This window comes from Strix aluco, chromosome 1 (assembly GCF_031877795.1).
Source record: "Strix aluco isolate bStrAlu1 chromosome 1, bStrAlu1.hap1, whole genome shotgun sequence".
NCBI classification, from domain to species: Eukaryota; Metazoa; Chordata; class Aves; order Strigiformes; family Strigidae; genus Strix; species Strix aluco.
In genome coordinates this window covers 92832799-92858825 of record NC_133931.1, presented here as the reverse complement: position 1 = coordinate 92858825, position 26027 = coordinate 92832799, and the positions used below count along the sequence as shown (strand labels likewise).

At 51.4% G+C, this 26027-nt stretch overlaps 1 protein-coding gene and 1 long non-coding RNA gene across 4 annotated transcripts; one reads left to right on the top strand and one right to left on the bottom strand.

The window, feature by feature from the left end:
• Positions 1-15731: 15731 nt before the first annotated feature.
• On the top strand, positions 15732-21729 carry FOXC1 (forkhead box C1). 3 transcript variants are annotated; one of them, XR_012626101.1, is made up of 2 exons: positions 15732-17322; positions 19871-20087. XR_012626101.1 is itself a non-coding variant. In XM_074848235.1 (2 exons), the coding sequence occupies exon 1, from the start codon at positions 17729-17731 to the stop codon at positions 19469-19471; it is 1743 nt and encodes a 580-aa protein (XP_074704336.1). In that variant the 5' UTR covers positions 17622-17728; the 3' UTR covers positions 19472-19634; positions 21625-21729. The 3 variants fall into 3 exon arrangements, 2 of the variants coding, with proteins under 2 accessions (XP_074704336.1, XP_074704327.1); XM_074848235.1 differs by lacking the exons at positions 15732-17322; positions 19871-20087 and adding exons at positions 17622-19634; positions 21625-21729; XM_074848226.1 differs by lacking the exon at positions 15732-17322 and adding an exon at positions 17622-19634.
• A 526-nt stretch (positions 21730-22255) lies between these two features.
• LOC141933502 (uncharacterized) lies at positions 22256-23982 on the bottom strand. The gene is made up of 2 exons (XR_012626100.1): positions 23107-23982; positions 22256-22676 (listed from the first exon to the last, which is right to left on the bottom strand). It is a non-coding gene; the product is annotated as an uncharacterized LOC141933502 (long non-coding RNA).
• Between the last annotated feature and the right edge of the window lie 2045 nt (positions 23983-26027).

The following is a 26027-nucleotide window of genomic DNA, read 5'->3' as shown; positions in this document are numbered from 1 at the left end:
ACCAGACAAACAACTCACAGCCATCATCCTCCTCCCTGTTTTCTCCCCCTCCCCTATTTCTGCCCTCTGTGCTCTTGCTCTTCCCCTTCAGCAATTTAAATTAGTTCACTCTTAAGTCCTGGGACCACCAGGCACTTCATATGTCCCGCATGGACCAAATGCAGAGCACAGAGCAGGGTAATCCTGAAGGGAGAGACAAGAAAAATGGCAACACAGGAGGGTTACAGGCAGGCTGAGCCTAGCAAGCATCGTCTAGACTTTCAGTCTCATGATTCAGTGTGTCTGATGTAAAACTATTTAAATAAGAGTTATGTAAATAACATGGCAGACAGATAGATTATTTAATATAATCAAAGTGAGATAAGGCCCGGGCCCCAATCCTTCCCTGAAGTAAGGCTGCTTTGTGCCATCCTCACAATGCAAACAGCCCTGGGGCCAGAAGACCCAGCCAAGGGAGGATCACCCCAGTGCAAAGAGATAGCCTCCTGGCTTGAAACCAGCACAGCAGCTCCTAAACAGCTCAGCCATCCCTAAAGCTAAGCACAGGGGCATTCATGAGAAATCTCAGTATCCAACTGGGCTCAGCTACCATATTAGCACCTCAGAGACACTGTCATTTGGGATCATTTTGAGCAGCCTTCCTCTGAGCTGTGCTGGAGGATTTGCCTTCAACTGACCCAGCTGGAGACTGTGACCAGGGACAGAAGTGGTTGGATAATAAAATGAGCAAACTTTTTCCTCACCTCTTCACCTTCTGGTAGGGTTAGCCTCAAAAATAGAGTTGAAAATGGCCCATCAGGTAGGGTAGCACTTCCTTCTCATTATCTTATTACCACCTTTAGCATACTCTGGGTTTTCCCCACTTTCAAACTTCTGAGGGCATGTCTGCACCACAGCAATTGGATGCAGGATAGATTGCATGCTGAGCTAGCTTCAGATCACCTTACTTGGGGGCTGATAGCAATGCAAATGCAGGAGCACAGGGCTTGCTATGGGCTGCAAAACCTGCTGGAGAAGCTGGCCCTGTGCACAAGCCAGTGCCCACAAGACCATGGGCAAGCATGGGGCTGGCTTGAATTCGCTGACAGGAGCAGGAGCTGTTGCAGTGCGAATGTGCCCTTGTGTAACCTGATTTCCACCAGTTCCCCTGGGACACCAGGCTTCCCACTAACTCGGTTTGTTTTTATTTCACAGTGAGGTAACACCACTTTCTTGACATTCACCCTCTCTTTTTCTTTAAACTTATAGGCCTGACTTGACTGTCCCTACGCTAAAATCAACACGCGGGCAAGTTTAAGTAAAGTTTAAGTAAGGACTGTGCTGCTGGCACTTTCCACAGTACCACACCCTCTTGCCGCTTCTTCCCATTTAGGTCATTTGTAACTCTCCTGACTACACCTCCTTTTTTTTTTTTTTTTACTTTTTCTTAAGTTACTTGGTATCTACTCAATCTAATCTTCTCATCCACTTTGAATGGGACCAACCAGTTCTGCTTCCAGACATGGCCTGACCCATGGATAATATTTGCAGTTGCATGACCGTGTCAATTAAGGACAGTGTTTTTTAAGCCAGGAGAGTCAAACCTACCAGGGACAGGTTTATTCAGGTATAAATATGCTTTGAATGGGTACAACATAGTCTCCCTCCCACATGGCAATGCAGGGGAGTTAAAGCAATACAACTGAAGTCAGTGCTGACATTTTTTACATTCGCACATCAAGCATGCGTGGCTTCTGCCACACAAAACCAAGGCGAGCACACATGGGACCTCTCCCTCTCGTCACAGTCGCTCAATAGTGGGCAACAATTTAATGCATCTTCTTTAGGCTTGCAGACGATGGTAACAATCTAAAGGCAGCTTGAATGAGGAACAGATTTACTCAAACTTCCTCCACTCCTACCTTCTACTCAAATTAATGTTGGAGTAGATAAGGCTGGAGAGCATTTCCCTTCCCTTTTTTAAACCTTTCCTTAGTTTAAATGGTCTGACTCATCAGCAACACAAAGATGACAAAATGTCTACTCTCCTCCCCCCCCAATATTTTGGCATGATTTTGCTATCAAATTAGGGTACCCAATCCATGCCAGTTGGAAAAAAAATATATATATGGGCTCCTAGCACACTCATTGTATATCATTAGGATTTGGGGAGGGCGCGGAGCATAACATCATCATAGGCAGAAAGTGAAAACAGCCAAAGGAAACGCCTACACTCTTCCTTTACAAAAGCTGCTTGTTGTGTCTGTCTGAACAATTGTTAAAAAACCTGGAGGGGAATTAGAAGGAAAAAGATAACTGACTTTATTAAGAGCAAAAGATTGATTGAACAATTGATTGCACTTAATTGGAACTGTGCAAGCAAGGGAGGGGATTTTTTTTTTTTTTTTCCTGGTCTCACAGACAGTCCCGCCACAGAACTGTACAGGCAGGAGACTGAGGTACTGAGCTGAGAGCTTAGGTTTGCTCCTTCTCCCAGGGCATTGCTTGCCTGGAAGCAGCTGGCTTTGAGAGCTGACCCCTGCCACAGCACTGCCAATTGCAATATTTGAGGCCTCATAAAGGAGGAGGAACTTAAGAGTCACAAGGTTAAACTTCAGAGGTTGGTTTGTGCATGCGTTTCTTTCCAGAGCTTCTTTTCTTCGCTTCTGAGGTACACTCACATTCATAGGATGCTTTCCTCTGTAACAACAAAGTCTAGAAACTAACTTCTTTTTTTTTTTTTTTTAAGAGAATTGCAAGATTCTCATCTCATCAATTAATTTCAGGAGTGAAGTCCTTAAAAGAAAAACGTTATCCAATTCATAATAATGAAATCTGGAAGAACTATATGACTAAACCTCACTAACCAAGGGGACAGAGACAACACTGTTATAGGACTTATTTTCATGAAGTGGAGACTTCATTTTCTGGAGTTATGTATGTAATAATGAAGCTGCAGCACAAGAGAGAACTAGCTCAGAGTTTCACAATCTTTCTCCCCAAAACAATCCTCAAGGGGAAAATGATAATGTGCATGAACAGTTAAAATAAAAGCAAAACCTGAGCTAACCCCTTTGAACAAACCAATTCCTGTTAATGTATTGTTATTACCTTACAATATATTACTACCTTAATTTTCCTTTTAAGCAACAGGAAGGACAGACATTCATACTGCACAGATAAGAGTGTGATTTCCAGTGAAAACAAAGGTTCCAGCAGTTAGGTTTGGATTTGCTTTGTTTAAAATCAAATTGCAAGGTATGTGGGCCTCAAACTTATCTAAACAGTACAGTCAGTACACAGACTCACAGAGTCATTGAGGTTGGAAGGGACCAGTTCAACACATCCTTCGTTTGCCTGTGTGATCTGTTTACATTAATAAATATAAAGCCTTTTTGCCTGTGAAGGCAAGGAGTTGAACTGGATGGTTAGGATGCCCTGTGTATGGCTATGCTCTAGCTTCCCAGGTGCTGGCAGCTGGTACCCTGTGGAGCTGCATTTCACATCCACTAATCTCATTTTCCTACTCTAAGCAAGAACAGAGGCTTTACCTGAGTACTTTTGGAAGAGCAGACTTGGTTAGAAAGCAAAACAAGAGAGAATGCAGGAGCAATGTGGCAAGAGCAAATGGTCAATTTTGCAGATCGAGGCAATAACGGATGGCCATAAAAATGGTAGGATTGATGGTAGGTCTTATGACCTCCTCACAAAAGACCGAAGAGCTGTCTTTTGTCCTTCTTCCTCACAAAAAAAAAAAAAAAAAACAAAACCCAAAACCCCACAAATGAAAAAAAAAACCAAAACCAAAACATCCGAAAGCAGAAACATTAAAAGCAGCACCAATTTCTCCACTACCCCTTCTAGTTTTCCAGTGTGAGTCAAGAGCCACACGGATACAGCAAGAAGGCTAAAGAAACAAGTAATGCCTTTTACAGTGAGGCTTTCCATACCAAGTTCCTTCGTACCAAGACAAACCAAAGGAGGAGGAAACAGCATGGACTCATCTCTCTTTGTCAGACACACACCTCCTGTGCCAGCTGCCACAGTTGCCAGCCTCCTACAGCCCTCCTACAAGACTCTCCACAGTCACCTTATTTTCTGCCCATCTGCCAGGAGTTACCACTTTCCCAGGTCTGTCAGCTGAGCTGCTCGTCCAAGCCCTCCCTCATCCATTCCAGTCAAAACAAGCCAGGTCAGCTAACGTGGCTTGCCATATATGTCTTTCTTAACCAAGTTCATTGGGACTGAGATGGGTTGGGAAACCATAAGGCAAGCAATTCCACCAACATACCTGAGAAGTCAGCAACCTCCAGCAGGAGGGCAGCAACCAGTGATAGGAAAAATCAACCCTGGCAGCCAAGAGAGTCCATGTCATTGAGTCTTTACAGTCCTAATTTGCACTGTGCCCACCCTGCACAGGACCACTGAAGCAGTCATGCACACAATTCTCCTCTTTTTTGCAAATGGCCACATCACTCTGCAGCTACAATTACCTGTAGCTAGTGCTTGTTAAGTGCTTTGAAGATTAAAAGTGCAGATACAAGTGTTAAATATTGTAATTATTCTTACTACATAACATTGCTGCACTGAAAGTAGGGAGGGGTTGTTTTTCCGTGTTTGTATGTGGGAATACCATGACAGCTGCTCCTTTTTGTCAGTGAATTGCTGCCAAGGACCTTGATAAGGGGTTGCGCTTGAAGGGAAAGGACCGAGTCTGGGAGTTTTCTTGGAGTGCTGCATACCACAGTGAAATTAAACTGTGCTCTTACCAGGCTTCCACCGTCAGAGCTTATTCCTATACGTGCTGATTACCCCGAGCTGCCTCTGGCTCCAGGAGGAGCAGCAGCGATTCTTAGCAGCTTACCAGGGCTTGATCCTACAAGCAGCACGCAGCAGGAAACACACTCACCTGAGAACTCAGCTCAAACAAACAACTTAGGAGCAGCCCCACAAGCATCAAATCCTGAAGTTCATGTTTCTGTTTTATTCAGCTCTCACTCTGAGCTTTAGGAGAGAGCTCTCCCTGAATAAGGCCAGGGCAGCCAGGGGTTTGGGCTCTTCTTTCTATTAAGGACACCACCTAACCTTCCAGCACTGCAAAAAGGCCTGAGCCTGAACGCGGTTTCATTGCACTATTCCTCTGCAGTGTCTGTCTGGCACTGACACCACTGAGCCCACAGGGCCAGGAGGAGCAGCTGGAGTAAAAGCCCCTGGGTTTACTCTATTCTCAGAAACAGGTGGGAGTAGGAGCTTGTGAGAGCAGCATATAGTTTCTTGCCACCAGCAACTGCTTCAAATTATGCCAGGAGCTGGGCTGGCACCTAGCTGGCTTTCTGTAGTCAAGCACAAACAAGACTGTTCTGAATTTGGGTCATGTCTGAGGACAAAGCCATCAGTGACCGCTTCAGTTTGTGGCATGGAGTTAAGTGCATTTCTATGCACCTCTGGGTTCTGTGACACAGCACGTACAGCCAAGGGGTGGACCATTTAATCAGCCAGTGCTTCTCTACATGCACTGGGAGCTCGCCTGAGCTAAGGTTGAAAAGAAATCCTATGACCTGCTGTTTCCATGTCTCATACCCTCCCTCCCTTGTTCTGCAACAGCCCTGACTGGCTTTGAGCCTCTCTGCATGAGTGGGCAAGTAGATCCCACACTCCAAGAAGAAATGATGCTATGACCCATCTCGTTCATGCTGTCAGGCAGCTTTTGGGAACAAATGGGAACTAAGAAAGCCTGGGAAACACAACTCCTGCAGGAACAGGTGACCATCACTTAGAAGGACCCACCTTGCCTCCCCTTTCTGCACTCCCACACACAGAGGCAGTCCTGAAGAGGTAAAGCCACCAAAAGGGTGGCCTGTTCCCACCTGAGTAGAAAATATTGAAGTGAAGAAAGCACCTGAAAACTTACCCTCTCAAAGAGGATAAGTGTAAGTGCAGGCATCAGCTGCAGCAGATTGCTTATGGAGGGGCTGTGGGCAGGCACCATGCTGACAGCACCCAGTTCAAGAGATGTTCAAGTACCTACAGTTTCCCCTGTCTCCCACAGGTCTTGAAGGTACTCGACACCTCTCTGGGAGGTGCAAATCCACAGTCATGTTCCAGCCCCCGCAGCAGCCCTTGTCTTAATCAGAAACCTACTAACAGAATAGCACTGAATTTGGGATCAGAGAGGTCATTTGTGGAAAGAGGCATGCTCTCATACCTTCAGTGTTTTGCACAGGAAATAGATTTGTCTGTAGTCTTTCTGAATGGGTGAGGACAGAAAAGTATTAAAAATATATATTAATTTAGAACATTTTTAAGCTCATTTAGTGGCATGGGAGAAGCTAGAAAGGTAGCAGAGGATGAAGGACTAGCAAGAAAGAAGGCTGGGTGTGTCATAGGGGAAGGGAAAGGCTGTAGGAGGAAGCGTAGGAGGTGATGCAGACAAGCTCACAAAATTGCAAGGCAAAATGTGGATTTTGTCCCCAAGCAAAACACCTCTGTACTGCTGTGAGGTCAAGCTAATAAAGACAGCTCTTTAGAGACTCCGCTGTCTGTATTTCCTCTTTCACCAAGAGGAAAAAATAACTAATAAGCAGCTTCTGTCTGGCAATCAGCAACTATTCGCATCATCATATATGGAGATGGCAGCCTTCCTGACCATGAAACACACTTTCTCTTTAGCAGTGGATCCTCTGCTCATTCAGCCCAGTACTTAGCTGCTATTTACAATGCTGCACACGACTTTGAAGAGCCCCCTTTCAGAAGGAGCTGAAGGTGGGCAGCACCCCCTGTATGGGCTATAAAGTGAAACTCACTGAGGTTTCTAAAGTCTTGGGAAGTTGGCTGCGGGCATGAAAGCCAAGCTTGAGTATCTGCAGAGTTCTCACAACACAGGATTTGCAACAGAATATAAGTGTTGCTGGTGAGATGCAAATTCGCAGTGAATTCGGTAAATACTGGAAAAACTTCCTTTGTTTACTATGACACAAGAAAATTAAGCTAATCTGGTGCTAGTCCAAGTCACTGCTAAAAACACTTTTAACAAAAGCTGACCTCTTTGCTCCTGAATAAATATTAGCCATTTGTTTGTGCATTGTTCAGCCAGTTTTGTAGACAGGCAAGGAAAAACGAGCAAAGAACTTACTCGGTCATTTTATTTCCCACCAATTGTCAAATAAATTATTCACAAATACAAGCTTCCATCATTCATCTAGCACTAGACTAAACACTTTCTACTAAACTTAGTTTTCAGCATCGTGTTTCAGTTTATAGTTACATTTTTCCCTGGGCAAAGTGAGCCAGTCATTAGACAGCTCTCATAGGTTTCTACTAAACATGCTTGATTAAGTCTTTTAAGAAGGAGGTGGAGGAAATTGTGTTTTAAAGTCAATGGGAACATTTCCATTCACTTCAGTGGAAAATGCACTGGAAGAGATAACATTATTTTGAAGAGTTAATAAGCATACTTAACTCTGCAGAAAAAGCCAAACCTATGCCACCATTGCACACTGCACTTTGTGACGGACAGTTTTCAAACTGAGCAGAGTAAGGAACCAAGCTTAATGCTGAAGCTGCCCAAAGCAGCTGTTTTCCCTGCCACCACCCCATGATGCTACCTGGTACATAACATATATACATGAAATCTAGCAGCATCATCCAAACTCTAGTCTTGCTTACTCTCTAGTGACTTAACTTCTGTGAGTTCATTCACGATGGTGGTGCTGAGCTGGCACAGGTGCTTGCCTTTAATTTCACCAAGCCAGAGCCACAGCTGATGCAATTCACCTTAATGGCTTGAGGATCTGGCCTCATTTGAAAGGGAAAGAAGAATATGAAAAGAAAAATTAAAAGAAAAAAAAAAGGAAGAAGAAGAAATTCCAACATGAATTTCAAGCATGAATGTAAACATGAATTTCTGGACTGATTTATTGCATGTCACACAGCCATGCAAGGTCAGGATGATACACACACAAGAGACCTCTGAGACTAAATAACTGCATGAAACTACTACATTTGGAATTTCTCTGGGTAGGCAAATTGAAAAACAGGCACACCTCAAGAGCACACCTTTGCTGCAGGTCAGCAAGAAAACTCCGTGTCATCTTTTTCTTCAAAGAGGTTTAGACGGCTGCTGCCATTCCTCTAAATTTAGAAGAAAGAGGGACACGATGTGCTATTCAGTCTATGCAAATCCATGATGAACTCCACTGAATGCAATGCCTGTGTTCACCTCTGCAGAGAGCGATCATTTTAATCAAGTGGTTACCGTAAGCCCTTCTCTTCCAAAGGAAATGATCTATTTTATCCCCAGTCCAATCGGTTCCAGATGAATCCTTGAAGAGTATCCCCCAAGATAATTATGCTTATTCATTATTAGCACATCAGCTCGAGATCCTGGGCACAGTCAGGAGCTAGACAGTCTACAAATGTAGAACAGAAGGCAGTCCCTACCCTGCTGAGATTACAATCTCAAAAGTCATAGGGGAAAAAAAAAAAAACCAAACCAAAATAGACAAACAGGCTCGGCAAATGTTGAAAGCTAGAGGTGTGGTGGAGGGCTCACATTCCTTCCCTTATTCAATGTGTAGATGCAAGACAAGCCCAGCCTCTGGAAAGAAATAGATGTATGGAGAGACACGAAGCCCTTCCCATGGCTCAGGAAAGCCATCCCTGTCCACTGCAACCTCCTTCCACAGAGCTCTCTTCTAACCAGAAGTGTTGTTTCAGTTGTAGCTGTGTCCATGGTGAATATTAAGAACAGCACAGCTAGAGGTAAGCCTAATAGCCTTCTCTGCTTCTTCACTCAGCACGCTTGGCAGGTTCAGCTCAGGGCTTTCAAAAAGACCAGTGTTTGAAAGTCTTGCTGTCTGCATTATTTTCCTCCAGAACCTGTGCTTTAGACCTTCAAGCTGAAGGCCTGAGTAACAAGGAGAGAGGAAATGGCATAAAAAGCTGTGTGACTACTGCCAAAACCATGTCACCTCGAGTCACTCCATCCAAAAACCATGAGGCTCTGGCCAGAGTTGAGACCCGTAAAATACAGAGATACCGGGTGGAGAGCTGATAAGGACCTTCCTTTCAAATTTATCCCAAAGCCCGAGACGTTATCTATTGGATCAGCCCCTGCAGGTACTTAGACGCCACTCTGCCTACTTTTTGGATCCCATTGGGATTTAGGCTGAAAACAGGTGCCAAGATGCTCTGACTCAGGCGGTTGCAGGCATGCCCAGCAGCAGAGCTACTGGTGCCCGGGGAACACGCAGGTAAGACGGAGGCACCCACCAGAGCTGGATGCCTTCAAGGTTAGATGGTTGCTCAGCGTGGGGCAAAGGGGCATTGCTGTGATTTTGGGCTACGCGATCTGAACTCCACTTACGCCCTGTTGCAAGTGACAAAGTCCCCCTCTGAAGCTGACCCTTATAAAAGCCATCCACATTTCCTCCACACTGTTCTCTCCACTTAATTTAAGTGCACCTAATCAGGAAATCTACCTAATTGGAATATCTCTGTTAAAAATCAGGGATGCTTACTAACAATGACTGCATCTTGATCGGGATGGTAATATCACTTAATTGGGATGCCTTCAGGTATCTTAGTGGTTTGGGTTTTTTATGTCTCAAGCTCAAGCTAGTCTTGTCTGTCTGCTCCTCATAAAACAGCTTTCAGTTCCTCCTTAGTAATGATACAGGCAAACGATGATGTAAGTTACTTTAACATTTTTTGCTTCTGGCTGTTAGTTGGTGTGGGAGGGGCAAATTACCTGTTTCTGTGGGTGTTCTTGCCACAGGGACGGTTACGGTAGCTTCATTCTCCATCCCATGCAAACCCTCCTTCTACCTTCATGGGCCTCCCCATCACACAGGGAGCGTGCTACAGCTCTCCAGCAGGCTTCAGTGAATAGTGAAATGCTGTTTTCTGCTACCCGGCAAGCCCATCCAAGTCGGGGGGAAGCTACAACTCAAAGTGTCCTACCCATGAATGTTCTGTTTGTAACTTACTGTTTCAATGTTTGCAGCATCCATAACTCCTGAGAGCAAAAACTGTGTATTAAACAAAAGCTATATATCTGCCTATCTAACCAACTAACCACATTTATACCCCACAGTGATACACGTGCAATTATTTTTAAACGTACACCTCAGCTAAGAATCTCTGGCACTATATTAGGGGTTATCAAGTTAAATAGAAAACGTAGATAATTTTTAAAAATAATGCATGAAATGTCTTTTCCTTCATGCTACGCCACCTTAAAAGACCTGTATTTGTATTTATCAAGTGAAGCGCCTCAAAACTGATCATCTAGCCCTGATACAAGCTTGCAATCTCTTTGCTTTGCAAAACAGAGGAATCGACCTTGTTTGGCTTGGCTGGTGCCATTCTCACCTGCAAACATTAGCCATGTTGCCATCACAGTTGGCCAGCCGGTCTCGCTGGGCCAGGAACTGGGGCATGAGCTGTGCAGTGCGGCAGGTGCTATGCCAGAGCCACACAGCCAACACGCAACAGCCGAGCGAAGGGGGCTAATGCCACCTGAATAAAAAAGAATGACTGAGAGCTTTGCTTTTATTTGGTCTTTGAGACCAAAGAAGGGACACTGTTTGAGGGGACACTGAAATATACACTGCCAAAGCTCTTTTCTGCTTCAGTGCAAATTTTCTGTTTCAAGCCATGTCTACCAGACTGTTTATAGATTTGCAGAAAGGGTGCTGCACGTGGCCTTGTGATGCAGGAGAGAGAGAAAGAATCGGAAACTGCAGAGATAACATAGTGAGGAACTGAATGATGACTACTTTTACCTCTAAATGGTACACTGCTTACTTTCGAGGACAAAGACCTACTAGACAGAGGGGCTTGCCTGGGGTCACAGCCCATGGGGCTCCTGCAGCTGCACGTTCCATATGTTTGCTACACAGGGCACGTTTAAAAATCCATCTCTTTTGTGCATTCCCTGTGTTTTATGGAAAATAACAGATACATCTTGAGACATCTACTTTTTAAACTCTTCTTTCACCTCTTTTTATTATACTTTACTTTTGCAGAGCGAGACATTGTTTTCTGTATGTAAACAACTATAATGGGTCACTTCCAGCAACACGCAAATAACTGTGCAAAGAGAGCATTTGTGGCTTCATAAAAGTGCATATGCAGATATCTAAGTTTTATTACTTGTATTACCATAGCTCCTAGGAGCCTTAAAGGAGACTAGTTCTTTGGTGCGATTGTACTTAATACCCATAAATGCCTTGTAAAACTCTGGAAACCATGCACACATTTAGCTGTGTGTATGTATTAACCTGTGTGCGTGTGTGTGTCTGTGTGTGTATTTACACATCTCTGTAACTGTACAACCGTGCGAAAGCATCTGCCTCTCGATTTACCAGACAGTTTTATGAAGCTGTTCTTCGCAGGTTGAACACATCAGTAATTAGACAGCAAGGGGGAGGTTAAAAAACAAGTACTTTTCCTGGAAACCAACACTTTTTCATTCGCAAGTTTTATTGGCAAACCTGGCAACCAATAAAGACATTCCTTGGCAGAGCGAAGAAAATAGTGGCCTCGATAGAGCTGGCACTGCTCTAGCGCTCACCTCCAACAACCGGTTGCGCCCCGCGAAACCCGCACGGCCCGGCCGCGCTCCCAGCAGCTCCCCGGCGGCAAAACCCAAAACCAAACAAACAGAAAGGCGGCGGGAAGGGGTTGGGTGGGTTTTTACGTCCCTCTTCCCCCGCGGCGTGGCCAAGGGGAGAGCGCGGCGGCTCCGCGGCGGGGCCGGGGGGAGGCTGCGGGCGGCGGGACCTGCTGAGCGGCGCGGTGCTGGGCGGGACCCGACCCGCGGAGCGGCGCGGAACGGCGGGCAGTGGCACGGACGGCCCGGGAGGGGGCGCCCGCGACCCGCGCAGCGCCCGGACTCCGCGCAGGTGGCCGCCGGCCGCGGGTGCGGAGAGGTGCGGAGCGGGGCGGAGCGGGGCGGGGCGGTGGGGGCAGCGTCGCCCCTTCTCCGGAGAATTGGGGGGAAGCGGCTTTGCGGCGTCTCTTGCTTATCCGCTGCCCCGCTCAGGCACCGGCTGTTTGAGGGCCGGGCGGGGCGGCCTCCCCCCGCGCAGCGCTCCGCGGAGCGCAGGGACCTTTCGACCTTCCCCCCAGCAAGGGCCGCCCGCAGCGGGGCAGCGGCGGGTCGCGGCTCTCGGCAGGGCTGCGGGCCTTTGCCAACCACCCTCCCCGACCCCCCTCCTCACCCCCACCTCTGCCGCTCACCCTCGCGAAAAACCTTTCAGCCCTCAAAAAACGAGTATGCAAAAGGCAGGGAATAATGTATCCAGGGGCTGATCTCTATCTGCTACCTAATGACTTGCCAAGTACTTATCACTTCCCAGACTGGGAACTGTCGCTTCATTCTAATGTAAATAAACCCTTTACACAAATAAGTCTCTCTCCCCTCCGTCTGCTAAGGCAATAGGTGGAGATGGAGCAGGACAGGGCTGCAAAGGTTCATGCTCCCAGCTTCGTTGCTCTGTGTGTGTTTTCATTTATATGAATCCAGAGAATCCCATGGATTCAGCCCCCCTCCGCCCTCGCTGCCCCTCCCAGAGAAAGGAAGGAAATAAGGGAGGAAAAGGAACACAAAAGGGACAAGGGACCTTGGAAAGTAAAAGAAAAAGGAAAAAAAAATCATCCATGTCTGGCTATCTTCTTGTCGGTTTAGGAGTGAGTTTTTAACACCCCCAGCCCCCCAGATGTTAGTATTTTACTGTGAGATGCCAAAGCTAGAGAACCTACCAAATTAAAGGTTTCTTACGCGCTTGCGGTTTTTTGTTTCTATGTGTGTTTATGTGTGTGTGATAGTACTCTACCTGAATAGCAGAAATAACACAAGTAGTTTCCCACAGCCTGTTTTTTGGTTTTATTCCTAGTGCCGCGACATCCCTGGGACGCAACCTGTGTCACAGAGACGAATTATATATATGTGACCGCGATAATTATCGTGGGAAGATGAAATGCGCGGGCTCCGACCCCTCTGTGGTCTTGGTTCTCCCTTGTAAATGAAATGCAAAATTCGCTTTCAGATACCGAACGTGAAATTAAGGTATTTCTGTTGTGAATTACACGAAGCCGATGACCGCTGCCGCGTTTACTGCAAAGGATAATTTATTTCTCATTCAAGAACGAGAGCCTAGAAGATGCCAGAGGGAATGGAGCGCTCATTTTCGTATTAAGTTGTGTTATTTATGTCTTAAGATAAAAGACGCTCTGGATTGGAAAACTACCTCGGCTTATTTATGGAATTGTTAACCTACGTTAATAAAATAACAATCACGCCTGTTTGCTTAACTGAGTGCCACGCAAACAGACCTTGCATTTAGAGCTCGGCTTAATTGCACAGGCTGAGATGCTGGCTGCAAGGACAGGAGGGAGGGATGGCTGTCACCTATGTCCAGCGGCTATAAAGAGAAGGGGGACTTTCGGCACAATAGATTCTTCTACTGGTGAAGCACAGATTTGATACGATCACTTCCCTCCCTGCCCCCCCGAAAGGATGTCAGCGGTTTTCTCCTGCGGTGTCGCCCGCTGTTTAAGGAACATGGAAAGCTGCATCCTGAGATGCAAAGAGCCGGGCTGGGTGGCTGGTTTCGGAGTTACAGGGATACTGCTGTGATGTTGGAGCCAAAAGAAAGGGAGAGAAGCGAAGCGCTGACTACGTCTAAACATAAACAGCCCGGGGCTGGAAAGCAGTTCACCTCCAGGTCGTTAAGGAGAGAAGAGGACAACCCACAGCGAACCGTTTGGGTCCACCTGGGCTTTGCCCAGGTCAAATGGTAGCCCCTCCGCCTACCGCCCCGATGTCATCTTTCTTTCTGACATCTCCGTAAATAAGGTTGCAAATGGCCACACACGCGAAGCCTCGGCGGGCTGCAGGAGAAGCGCGGCTCCCCCGGCCCGGGGCTGCCCGTCGGGGCTCCCGTCCCGTCCGGTCCCGTCCCGTCGCCGGCGCCCCTCGCCCGACTCCGGGACGGGGGGGGAGGCGGCAGCGGCCGTGCCCGCTGCCTGGGGGTCCTGCCCGGGAAGGGCGGGGGGGGGGGGGGGGCACGGCGGCCACGGCTGCTGCCGCCCCCGGCTTCGTTTCTGCGGCAGCCCCGGGCGCTGCACCTCAAATGTGTCTCTCCCGCCCGGAGGCCGGGCTGGAGAACAGGGCGCGGGGGGAAAGGCAGCTCCGTGGGGCGAGCGGGCGGGGGAGCGCCAGGGATCCCGCCTGGGTGGCATCCAAACGCACCAGGGGCAAACCTGACCTTTTTGCCTCCCTAAAAACTTTGTTTCCCCCCAACACGCACACACACGAACCCCAAAGCGCTCTGCGAGCCTACACAATGGTGACTTTTGTGCCTCGACTGGGGAGACCAGAGTCCTGCTGGTTTGAGGTATGTAACTTAACACACGCTGGTTGCGTCAGTTCGCAATTATAGCATCAGAGCGGCTATTGCAAAATATATTAGATGCAAACCACGGCGGATTAATGGCCCCCCTTCCCTGTGCTGAAACTTCTCGGTGTTACTCCAGCCTCTGCCTGAGAAACGGCTTCGCTACCGTAAACACCGTCCAGATAAAATGAAAAAGTCGGTAAAGGGTCCGGCTCTCGGAGCGGCACGTTACGGCCGCGCCTGGGAGCGAGCGAGAAGCCCATGGAAAGTGTTTTTAACGGCAGGTAATACCGTGGGAAAACCGGATGACCTGGGCTGCATGGAAACGTGCTAAAATGCCCTTTTGCTTTTCTTTTCTTTTCAGCAAAGCAAGAAAGAGGTTTTGAAAATATAAAGTGTTGGAATTGACATCTAGTCCAGTGCTTGCACATGTATTAATTCTGCCGTGGTGGGAGGAAAGGGAAAAACGTGTAATTAGGCAGGAGCAGGTGAAAGATTCCAGACGATGAAATACAACAGGCTAAACGGGATAATGTATTCACCATTAAAGGACTGACATTTATTACCAAAAGGAGAGCCGTTATGTTTGAATATGAAAAGGAGCAGATATTAGGCTATATAAATTACCTCCTTCACATTACTTGCATCTCATTTAAAATACTTTTTTTTTTTTTTTTTTTTTTAACAACCAACGGATTGATGTTTCAGAGGAAAAGCCATACCTGCTAAAATACCACCAGGCAAATGATGCGCCTTTAACACGCTCCAAAGACACGATCCCCAAAGCAATCGATCACAGTAAAAAGTGTGGAAAGGGGGTTTGAAATCAGTGAAGCCAAAAGGGGCTTTTGACGTATTTGTAGTGTCACAAGATCAGGGTGGGTAATTCATCTCACAAACACACACACATACACAGGTCTTTCCCGTACAAATTCCACCCCTTAAAATAGATTTCAGCTTGTTCATTTCAACTGATCTATTATTAACGCCAATGAAGTTTCAGAGGTATAGGCTACGGAGCGAATGAAGAGCACTGGGTTGTATTTCGAATATCTGAAGTACTGGCAAAATATTACTGTGCGGATACGCCTACGAATCTCCCCGTGTTTAAAGTACAAAAAGAAAATCTTCTTTCTTAAAATATAACAGCAAATTAAAAGGAAAAATTAAAAAATAAATAACTAAGCGCCCACGCTCGGCTCCCTTTGAGCTCCCGTTAAAGTCTTATTCTGATTAGAGCCCAAATATTCTTTCGGATATTTAGACAAAGGCAACAGCGACGCAAATCACATCTTCATAGCAGAACCGGCCAAGCAGTTTAAGGAACATTAATTTTATTGTAACTTTTTTCTTTTTCCTTTTTTTTTTTTTTTTCTCCTTTTTTCTCTTGACACACCTGACATTCCACGGAGTTCACTGTGAAGCAGATTAGGAACAAAAGTATGCCCTCTCCGTCTCCGATAAATAAATAAATAAATAAAGCAAGGACCCGCTTGCCGTATCACATCCCGCAAGGTCTGGAAAGATCACCTGGAGGAGCGAGCTAAAGACCTCGTACAAAAAAAAAAAAAAAAAATGCGCCCGGTGTTTATAAACAGCAGAGGCAGCGGGCGCGGGGTTTGCAGGCGGAGAGAGGAAAGCCCTTGGTGGCTGATTAATAACAAGGAGCTTTGGAGGACTCGTCAAAACCCTGTCAACCGGAGGAATGCGCTCTCTTCGGAAGCGTTGGGGCAGGCAGGCAGGCAGGCAGGCAGCTGGCTGCAGGCAGGGTGGTGCTGCCGGGGCAGGGGCATCCCACCCCGCGCCCCCCTCCTCCCTCATACCCCCCCTACACTCTCCCCTCCGTCCCCGCGGGCGTGGGGGGTGGAAGGCGGCCGGGGTGAGGCAGAGCCTGCTGCCCGGGGAGGGCAGGGAGCGAACCGGCACACCGGCGTGGGGCCCGCCCGCCGACACGGGTGGCAACCCGAGGGGAGGGGGAGGCTAGAGCTCGGCGGGAGCGTGCGGAGAACACAGACCCACGAGCAATAATAAATTAAAAAAAAAAAAAGGAGAAACACGCGTGGCGGAGCGCGAGGTGCGCGCGTGGGTGGGAAGAGCACCGGGGGAACGTATACATATCGGTGTGTGTACACACACCCCCCTCGGTGCAGGCATCCACGCCGCGCGTGTGCCCGGGGCGCGTGTGCGAGAGTGACCGCGCGCGTTAAGGACGCGGGTGGGTGTGCGGGGAGGCGCGGGGCTGTAGGGTTCGCGCGGTCGGCGCGCAAAATGCGCGGACGCGGGAGGGTCCCCTCGGGTGCGCGGCGGCCCGCGCGAGCCCGGGGCTCCGCGGTGCTCAAGGCGCCCGCGTGTGCCGGCGAGCGTGTGTGGCCGGTCCCCGAGAGCTGCAACTCCCAGGGCTGCTGCAGGGATTTTTTTTTTCCTTCTTTTTTTACTCTCTCTTTTTTTTTTTTTTTTTGCTCGGTCGCTCCTTTTTTTTTCCCTCCTCATTCAGAGCCCCGGGTGTCTCCCGGCCCTCATTGGCCGCCCCGACTCAGCGGGGCGGAGCTGGGCCGCCTGCAAAAGGAGGAAAAGAAAAAAAAAAGAGAGGAAAAAAAAAAAAAGGAGACCGAGAGAGGAGAGGGAGGAAAAAAAAAAAAAGGAGAAAACTTAAGTGCGTAAAAAAGTTCTCGCCGTGGTGACGGATGCTCAAAAGTTCAGGAGTTTTTCCGATGCTTCCCAAAGCAGCCTGCGACTGAAAAAGAGACTGAAAAAAAGCGAGAGGGAGAGAGAGAGGGAGACTTTGCACTGGGAGATCGGGAAGGTGGATTTTTTTCTTCTTCTGCTCGCTTAAAAAAAGCCAACAAAACACATCCCTCTACTTTTGTCCCTCCTTTGCAGACAACTTGTTGCAGATCCCCGTGGAACAAGGAACTGGGAGCGTGGGAGCCTCTTTGCAAAGGTTTTATTTTCTTAATACTCTTTCTGCGTTTGGAAGTTGCTTTCTCCGCTGCGATTACTTTTTTTTTTCCCTCCCCCGTTTTCTTTTTAAAAACGTTTTTTCCCCTTTTTCACCCCCCTCCTTTTTTCCCCCTTTTTTGACTTTTTTTTTTTTTTTTTTTTCTTTTTCCCCTCCGCGTGGAGTGCGGGAGCTTGCCGGTGGGCTTTCCTGGGCGAAGAAGAGGAGACTTTCGGCGCTGCCGTCGTTATTCTTCCTCCCTTTTTCCGCGCTCCGCCGGGGGGGTGGGGGGGTGGGGGTTGCCCGGCCGCCCGGTCCAGCTCGGTCCGCGGAGCGGCGGAGGGGTGGAGGGGGAAGGGACGCGCTGTTTGGTCCGGCGGGGAGGGTGGGGGAAAGCTGACGGGAGGACATGCAGGCTCGCTACTCCGTGTCCAGTCCCAACTCCCTGGGAGTGGTGCCGTACCTCGGCGGAGAGCAGAGCTACTACCGCGCCGCTGCGGCGGCGGCCGGCGGGGGCTACACGGCCATGCCGGCCCCGATGAGCATGTACTCCCACCCGGCCCACGAGCAGTACCCGGCCGGCATGGCCCGCGCCTACGGGCCCTACACGCCGCCGCCGCAGCCCAAGGATATGGTGAAGCCGCCCTACAGCTACATCGCCCTCATCACCATGGCCATCCAGAACGCGCCCGATAAGAAGATCACCTTGAACGGGATCTACCAGTTCATCATGGAGCGGTTCCCTTTCTACCGGGACAACAAGCAGGGCTGGCAGAACAGCATCCGCCACAACCTCTCCCTCAACGAGTGCTTCGTCAAGGTGCCCCGCGACGACAAGAAGCCCGGCAAGGGCAGCTACTGGACCCTCGACCCCGACTCCTACAACATGTTCGAGAACGGCAGCTTCCTCCGCCGCCGCCGCCGCTTCAAGAAGAAGGACGCCGTCAAGGACAAGGAGGAGAAGGACCGCCTGCACCTCAAGGACCATGCCCCGCCGCGCCCGCCGCCGCCCGCCGCCGCCGCCGCCGCCGAGCCCGAGGGCGGCCCCGCCGGGGGCAGCGCCGCGCCGCCGCCGCCGCCGCCCGTCCGCATCCAGGACATCAAGACGGAGAACGGCACGGCCTCGCCGCCGCAGGCCGTGTCCCCCCCCGGCGCCGCGCCGCCGCTCGGCGCCGTGCCCAAGATCGAGAGCCCCGACAGCAGCAGCAGCCTCTCCAGCGGCGGCAGCCCCCGCAGCACCCTCCCCTCCAGCCGCTCCCTCAGCCTGGAGGCCCCCGAGCCGCCGCCGCCGCCGCCCCCCCCGCCGCCGCCGCCCCACCACCACGGCCCGGGCTTCAGCGTGGACAACATCATGACCTCGCTGCGGGGCTCGCCGCAGGCCGCCGCCGAGCTGGGCGCCGGCCTCCTGGCCCCCGCCGCCGCCGCCCCGCGCACCGGCATCCCGCCCGCCCTCTCCCTCGGCGGCTACTCGCCGGGCCACAGCTCCGTCTACGGCTCGCCCTGCGGCCAGGCGGCCGCCGGCGCCGCCGCCGGCACCTACCACTGCAACATGCAGGCCATGAGCCTCTACGCGGCGGCGGGCGGCGCCGACCGGCCCGGCCACCTGCCCCCCGCCGCCGCTGCCAGCCCCGCCGACGACCCGCTGCCCGACTACGCCATGCCCGCGGGCGGCGGCGGCGGCGGCGGTGGCGGCGGCGGCGGCGGCGGCGGCGGGGCGGGGGGCGGCGGCGGGGCGCTGGGGCACGGCGGGCTGGGCGGCGCGGCGGGCGGCCACCAGGAGGGGCACCACCCGCACCCGCACCCGCACCAGGGCCGCCTGGCCTCCTGGTACCTCAACCAGGCGGCGGCGGCGGCGGCGGCGGCGGCGGCGGCGGCGGGGGAGCTGGGCCCGCTGGCGGGCGCGGCGGGCTACGCGGGGCCGCAGCAGGGCTTCGCCGCCGCCCCGCGGGAGGTCTTCGAGGCGCCGCGGCTGGGCCTCAGCGCCTCGCCCGGCGGCGGCGGCCCCGGCGGCGGCGGCCCCGGCGGCGGTGGCGGCGGGGCGGGGGGCGGCGGCGGGGCGGGGGGCGGCGGCAGCTGTCAGATGGCCTTCCCCGGCAGCCAGCCGCTCTACCGCACCTCCGGGGCCTTCGTCTACGACTGCGGCAAGTTCTGAGCGCGCTCCGCCGCGGGGAGGCCGCGGGGACACCGCGCAGCACCGCGCCGCCGGCCCCCGCCACGCCCGCGGAGGGAAGCGAGCGCACGCGAAAAGCTTTTGTACAGAGACAGCCCCAAAGCATGTCTTGGTTTGTTAAAGGACAGTGTTACTCCAATAACACGTAAGTTTTGTTGTTTTGTTTTGTTTTTTTTTTTTTAAAAATTGCTTCGAGAAATACTTTGTCCCGTCCCCCACCCCTCTCTCTTCCCCATCCCTTAAGGTATTGTCACGCCCCGTGTTTAAAAGGGGGCGAAAAGTCCAGCGTAGAGTACCAGCTTCCTTCCCCCCCCCCCCTCTTTTACAAGGACTTGTTTTAAAATGTAAATTGCGACATAGTAATTTATTTTTAATTTGTAGTTGGATCTTGCGGACCAAACGCCAGAAAGTGTTTCCCCCTTCCCGGAAAAGTGACGTTAAAATTGACTGAAACGCTGATTTTTTCACTATATATAAAAAGGGAAACTGTATTAATCTTATTCTACCGATATTTTTCCTTTTTTTTTTTTTTTGTTGAAAATATTCTGAAGGTATTGCATTGTTTGTTTATTAATAAATTACCATTCAGTTGGAATGATCCTTTACACGTCTGTATATTTTAATACTTTCATTTAGAGAGAGAGAGAGAAAGAGAGGGAAAAGGGATTTCATAACTAACTTTGTCGCTGGAACAGCTCGTTCCCCTCCGCACAAATTCCAAAGACCATTTAGGAACTGCCAGGTCGAAAAATCCCTTTTCAGTCTCTTCTGCAATATGTTCCACTTAGTCAGCTCGCCTTATCCGCTAGGAAAAAAATACTTTCCCATGGCAGCTCTGAGTTGGCAAATAAACAAACACGTTTTCTTAGCAATTAATGGGCAAGACCTGGAAACATTTGACCATTCACAGTAGTATGACAACATTACGGCTTTTTAAATAATATGCCTATGTAAGGATATATTGAGCGATAACTCCAAGGTAGAAGTACATCCACTAGATTCCTGCCCTTGTGTAACTGTGTACATATCGAGCTATCGTTCTCTGTGTGTGTATTTCAAATGTATTTATATATAGGATTTACATATGTATCTATATTTAAAGAAGGATTACGTATTTATTTATAGCTTCGTACACGCATATGTTTCTAAACTCCACAGTGTATAGTAGATGCCAGATATTCTGTAGTACGTATATTCTTAAATATAAGCATATAAATCACTGCTGTGTAGAATTGCTAGCAATGCGCGCAATCACATCCGTGAAGCCGCTTCTGTAATATATATATTTTTAAGTACTATTTTATTTTAGGAAAAAAAAAAAAAAAGTAGTTGGATTAAAGGGTGCTTGTACAGTCGACCCTTACACCTTTATAGCTCTGCTTTACTCCTGTCCTATAGGGACATTACCGGTCTTTTGGAAGTGCCCTAATTGCTCGGACTGAAATAATTTTAGAACGAGTTTGTGCGGGAGATTTTTTCTTACATAGTTGTTCGGGTTTTGGTTTGGTGGGTTTTTTTGGTGGTTTTTTTGGGGCGGGGGGGCCTCCTTTCCTGCTTGCTTTTTCCTTAAGTCAGGGGAAAAAAAAAAAAAAAAAAAAAAAAAGGTAAAATTACCAGGGTAGCAGATGAGTGCTGCACAGACTGACGTCTTGTCAGATCAAGAATCTCACCTTCTGAACAATTTGCAATTAAGAACCTACGGGCAATGGGGATCACCTTCCCCCTTTGTAAATAACCACCAAAATGCAATAAATTCATTAACTTAAAAGAATCTGCCTTGTCAGTCAGCCTTGGGAAGAAGATTATTTGATTTCAGATATTTAAGGCCTAAAGTTTGCTTTCAAGATAATACAGTTTCCTATCGGTATCTCTTATCTAAAGGCAACACTTAGCAGTAATTGCTGTTGCATTGTTAAGGGTTACACTGTAAATAAATACAAAGGTATTTACAGTTAAACCTTATTACCTCGCTTTTGAGCTGCGCTTCCCCTCCAAAGCAATAATGTAATATTCAGAAAACACCTTCAGCAGATCGAATGAACCGGGGGAGGGGGTGGGGGGGTGTGTGGTGTCGTTTTATAACGTTGGTTTAAAAGATCTTTAAGTAACGCACAGTCTTGGCTTTTTCGTGCTAGTACCTCTACAGAGATGACCGGCCTTATTTATATTTATTTGTCTGCTAAGTTGGGTGAGAGAAACTCAGACGTTCCATCGTCCGGTTGTGGTAAAGCTGAAGCGAAGGACGAGCAAAGCTGGCCGCCTTCGCTGCGGGGGGCATGTTTTCATCGCAGCTCCCCGTTTTTCACCAGGAAAGGGAAATAAAACGTTACCTATTCCCGGTGGGGCTCACCCCCTGCCCCCCCCGCCCCCCGTCCTTCTCCGGCACCGAGCGGGGGGCAGTAGAGCCGGCGGCTGCCGCCTCCCCGCTCCCCGTGACCGGGCTTGCCGGGCCCAGGGCCCGGCGGGGCTTTCGCCGCCCCCTCCTTGGCTCGCCCGTCCCGGGAAGGGGAGCCCCGGCGGCGGCAGCTCCCTCTGCCCCCGGTTTGCCAGCGAGGTGGCTGCATGGTAACGCCATTCCCGCCTCCCGCCCCGTCTTTAAAATAAAAATAAATAGTAAAGACGGGAGAGAGTAGAGAGGCGATTGCATGTGCTATTTGCCTGTTATTTTTGTTGTGACCAGGCGCCGGCTTTCCTGTATTTTGGGTTTTCTCGGCGGTTCTCCAGCGGTAGGGAGTTTGTGGCGAAAATAAATAGGAGGGAAAGCAGTTGTTTGTTAGCTCGGCTTGTTTAATCACCCGTTGCGTTGTCAGTGGTGCTGCGCGACTCGGGGAGGTGGGGGGGGGCTGTGCGGAGCTTGAACAAGTGCCGCTTTGAACATCGCAGCTCATGCCCCGGGGCGGCCCGCTGCCCTCCGCGGCCCCGGCCCCGCGGGGGCGGCCGCGCAACTTGCGCTCCCCGCGGCCCTGGCTCCAAAAGGGGTGGGTGAAGGGGGCTCGCCTGGCCGGAGGGCGGCTCGCAGGCCGGGGGGGTGCAAAGGGAAACGTCCCGCTCGGCCGCCAGGTAGGTCGTGCCGGGCCCCGCTGCCCTCGGCGGGGATCCCTTTCCTGCAGTGACGTGCGTGGTCGCGGCGGAGGTCATCTCCCGGTTCTCAGTGCGACCGGCCGGCTCACCGCACACGCGTGTTCAGCTTGGGTTTAAAAAAAAAAAAAAAATTATTATTATCATCATCATCATTATCATTATTATCATTATTATCTCACCCTCCGCACAGAAATTGTTCAGAACGAAAATAACATTAGCGGTGCCCCCGGTAGGCAGCGAATCGGACGGGTTTGGCAGCGGGAGGCGGCCCGGCCGGCGCGCAGAGGCCGGAGCCGCGGGGTCCCTGCGCGGCGCTGCGCGGAAGTGGGTCGGCCGGCCGCGCCGGTCCACGCTCCGCCGGACCAGGGCCTCCGGCGTGAGACGCTGCTGCTGCCGGTGCTGCTGGTGCTGCGGCGGGAAAGGCCCGGCGGGCTTGCTAGAAACCGTCCCGGGCTGGGACAGAGCAGCGGGGCACGGAGCCTCTTGTGCCTCCCTCCCCCTGAGAGCGGGAGGCAACCCCGAGCGTCCCGGCTGACCTGTGATTGTCTCCCCGCAGAACGGGGCCTGCCCTTCTTCAGGCCAAAGGAGATGCGGTCCGACCCTGGGCGGAGGTGGGCGCGGGACTTGCGGCCAGGCAGCAACTGGAAGGGGCCCCCGTAAGGCCTCGGTGTCTTTGGTGGTGGCCGTACAGCCGGCGGGGACCCTTGGCCCCAGCCCTGCCTGCAGAGCGGTCCATTAGATGCCAGGTTAGCACGGCGCTTTGTGTGGTATTTGTAGCTCAAGCTGAGTTTTTTCAAAACTTACCGCTTTGCTTTTCATCTAGAGAAAAAAAAACCCACACCACTTTTTTTTTTTTTTTTTTAATTCATTTGAGGGACCATTCCGTTAAGCTGGTTCGGGTGGTTTCTTACTTGTATTTGCTCATCTGTCACTTAAACTGAGGAAAACGTGGAGAAGAGGAATATTCTCCCTTCTACGTTTCCTCCTCAGAATTTCTTCCTAAAGCAGTTATTACAGTTCATATTATGTTCTGCAAAGGTCATAACCAAAAATAGCGGAGAAGTGCCTGCAAATAGTTGAGAGGACATGGATTAAAAACCCCTCCCCTACCTCCCCAGGCCAGGTCAGATGGGGAACGTGGTGCGACTGTGTTGTGGATGGAGACGTTAAGGGAATGTTTCCAAATTGACGTTTGACAGTATCTGGGGCCCTTTCTGAAAGCCACGAAGTTCGGGAGAGTTAGCACGGGAATATTTTCATAGTCAGGCTTAACTTCGTAACGCTATCGGTAACCCTGGGGTTGGAGTGCATTGACCAGCCGGCTGTACCCCGGCAGCACGCTGTCCTCGGCCCTCGGCTCCCCAAAAACACGCTGCTGGAGCGGGGCGAGCTTAAAGCCTCGCTCAGGGCTCCGGGGGGCTTTGCTTGCGCGTGGCGGGCGAGTCTCAAACGGCGCCCGCAAAGGCCGCTGCGGGTTTTGGGGGAGGCAGCGTGGGGTCACCGCGCGGGAAGCACACAGTCGCGCCCGCTCGGGGGCTCCCGGGTGAAGATGAGCGTAAGGAAGCGTTGCGCAGTCTTCATCACGTCGTCTAGGTTGCGTGGGCATAAGCGTGCAGCGCCGAGGCGCGCACATGGCTCGGCTGCGCGCAGGTGAGTGCGGGAGCGCTGCCGAGCGCTACTGCTAGGAGGGCTCCCCCATCCTCTTCCCGAAATGGCCCATTTCAACAGCAACCTCTAATTGAATATTAGCTTTCAATTAATTTCGCTCGTAAAGTCATTTAAACCCTCTCGGCGCGGTCAGTCTGTTTTTCCCCGATTCCCTGTGTTGGGGCCGGGTATGTCGGCTAAGTGCTCCCGTCATTTTGAGATGCGCGGGTGGGGTTTTTTTTTGGGAGAGGGATGAGGACCGCGGCGGTGGGCGCCGTCGGGGTGCCCGAGGCCGGACTGTTGCGGCGCGGGGGCGCAGGTGGCGCGCTCAGGCGCGCAGACGGGGCAGCGCGGAGGGCGAGCGCAGGTTTACGCGGCAAGCTGCGCAAGAGGCGCTCCGCGTCGACCCAGCAGGCCTAGAGTGTGGCGTAAAGGGAGCTGCTCGGTGCTCCGCTCGGACGTGCATGGTTTTCGATCCGCCGGCATCTCGGACACAAGCTGGGAGGATGCCACTTACCCTTCCCGTGTGGGTTGGGTTTTTTTTCCCCCCTCTTTCTTTTTCCTTTTTCCTTTCCTCCCCAGCGGCTTGTGTTGTGAATCCGCCCCAAAGGTGGTGCGGTGCCGCGGTGAACGTAGCCCTCCTGGTTTAATTACGCTGGGGCTCATAAAGCCATTCGCTTCTTTCCAAAGTAATAAACAAACGTCGCGTTAGGTCAAGATTGATGGTGTCCATGCAATAAAAACGGGCCAGGTCAGGAAGGAATAAAATTCAATCAGAGCTCGCGGAATCATTTTTCAGGGGACAGAAAGACAGAAAAGGAGACGGGGGTCAAGGGAGACGATGTCGCCATTCACAACACACCAGCCGGGAGGGAGGAGGGCGAGGGTTAACGAGCGATTGTTTTTTATCAAGCGGAGCCTAATTGAACGAAACAATAGCCGTATCGGCGGGGGAGGGCCAGCTCCTTGCGCGGGGGAGTCTCCACGGGGCCGGGCTGCAGCAATCCTGCGACACCCCCCCCCCCTTGCCCCCAACCCCTTTAAAACTTTACACACGCACCTGGGGCAATGGGCAGGTCTCCTTGTCCTAGCCCGGGGGCTGCAGGGCAGACAGCGGTAGCAAACGGCCGGGTGCTTGCGGGGGGAGGGCAGGACCCCCTCATTTCGCAAGCAGACGTCCTGAACGGCCTGCTTGGAGGGCCGAGGAAGTTACCCCCAGTTCTCTCGAGGGTCACTCCGGCTGGTCCGGCAGGAGCAGGGGCCCCCGGTGTCGCTTGCAACTAACCCCTCTCCCCTGGGGTTTATTTTGGTGGGGACGCTGCTGGAGTCCAGCGGTTCGGGAAGCGGCTGCGGGGTGGGATTTGCTGGACACCCGACAGGCGGTGGGTGCCGGGGCGGCGGCACAGGGCCGTCGGGGGGGCCGCGGCGGCTGCAGAGCCCCGCAGGGAAGGCCCTGGGGTTCGAGGAGCTCGTTTTCGTCTTGACCCGGCCTCGCCTGCTTTGCCAGCCCGCCGGCGGTTTGGGCTGCGCGGCCCGGGGAGGCAGCCGGCAAACGCTCCCTCCCTCCGCTGAGGCGGCGCGGTGGTTGGAGGTGTGTGTGTGTGGGATTTCTCCCGTGCCCCTCAAGCAAACGCGTCGGTTGCGCGCACCTCCGCGACCTTCTAGGCCCGTAATTTGCCCCTCGCTCGGTATTCGTGTGCCGCAAAATAAGAGCTATTAAAAAGCACTGGGGTGGGGGGGAAGGCGGCTCGGGCTACCGGTGAGAGCTCACAAGCTCTCCGGCTAAATGGGAATTGGGTGGTCGGCAATT

Excerpts from the sequence above, each read along its gene's own strand:
- FOXC1 (XM_074848235.1), top strand. The coding sequence starts at position 17,729 with ATGCAGGCTCGCTACTCCGTGTCCAGTCCCAACTCCCTGGGAGTGGTG.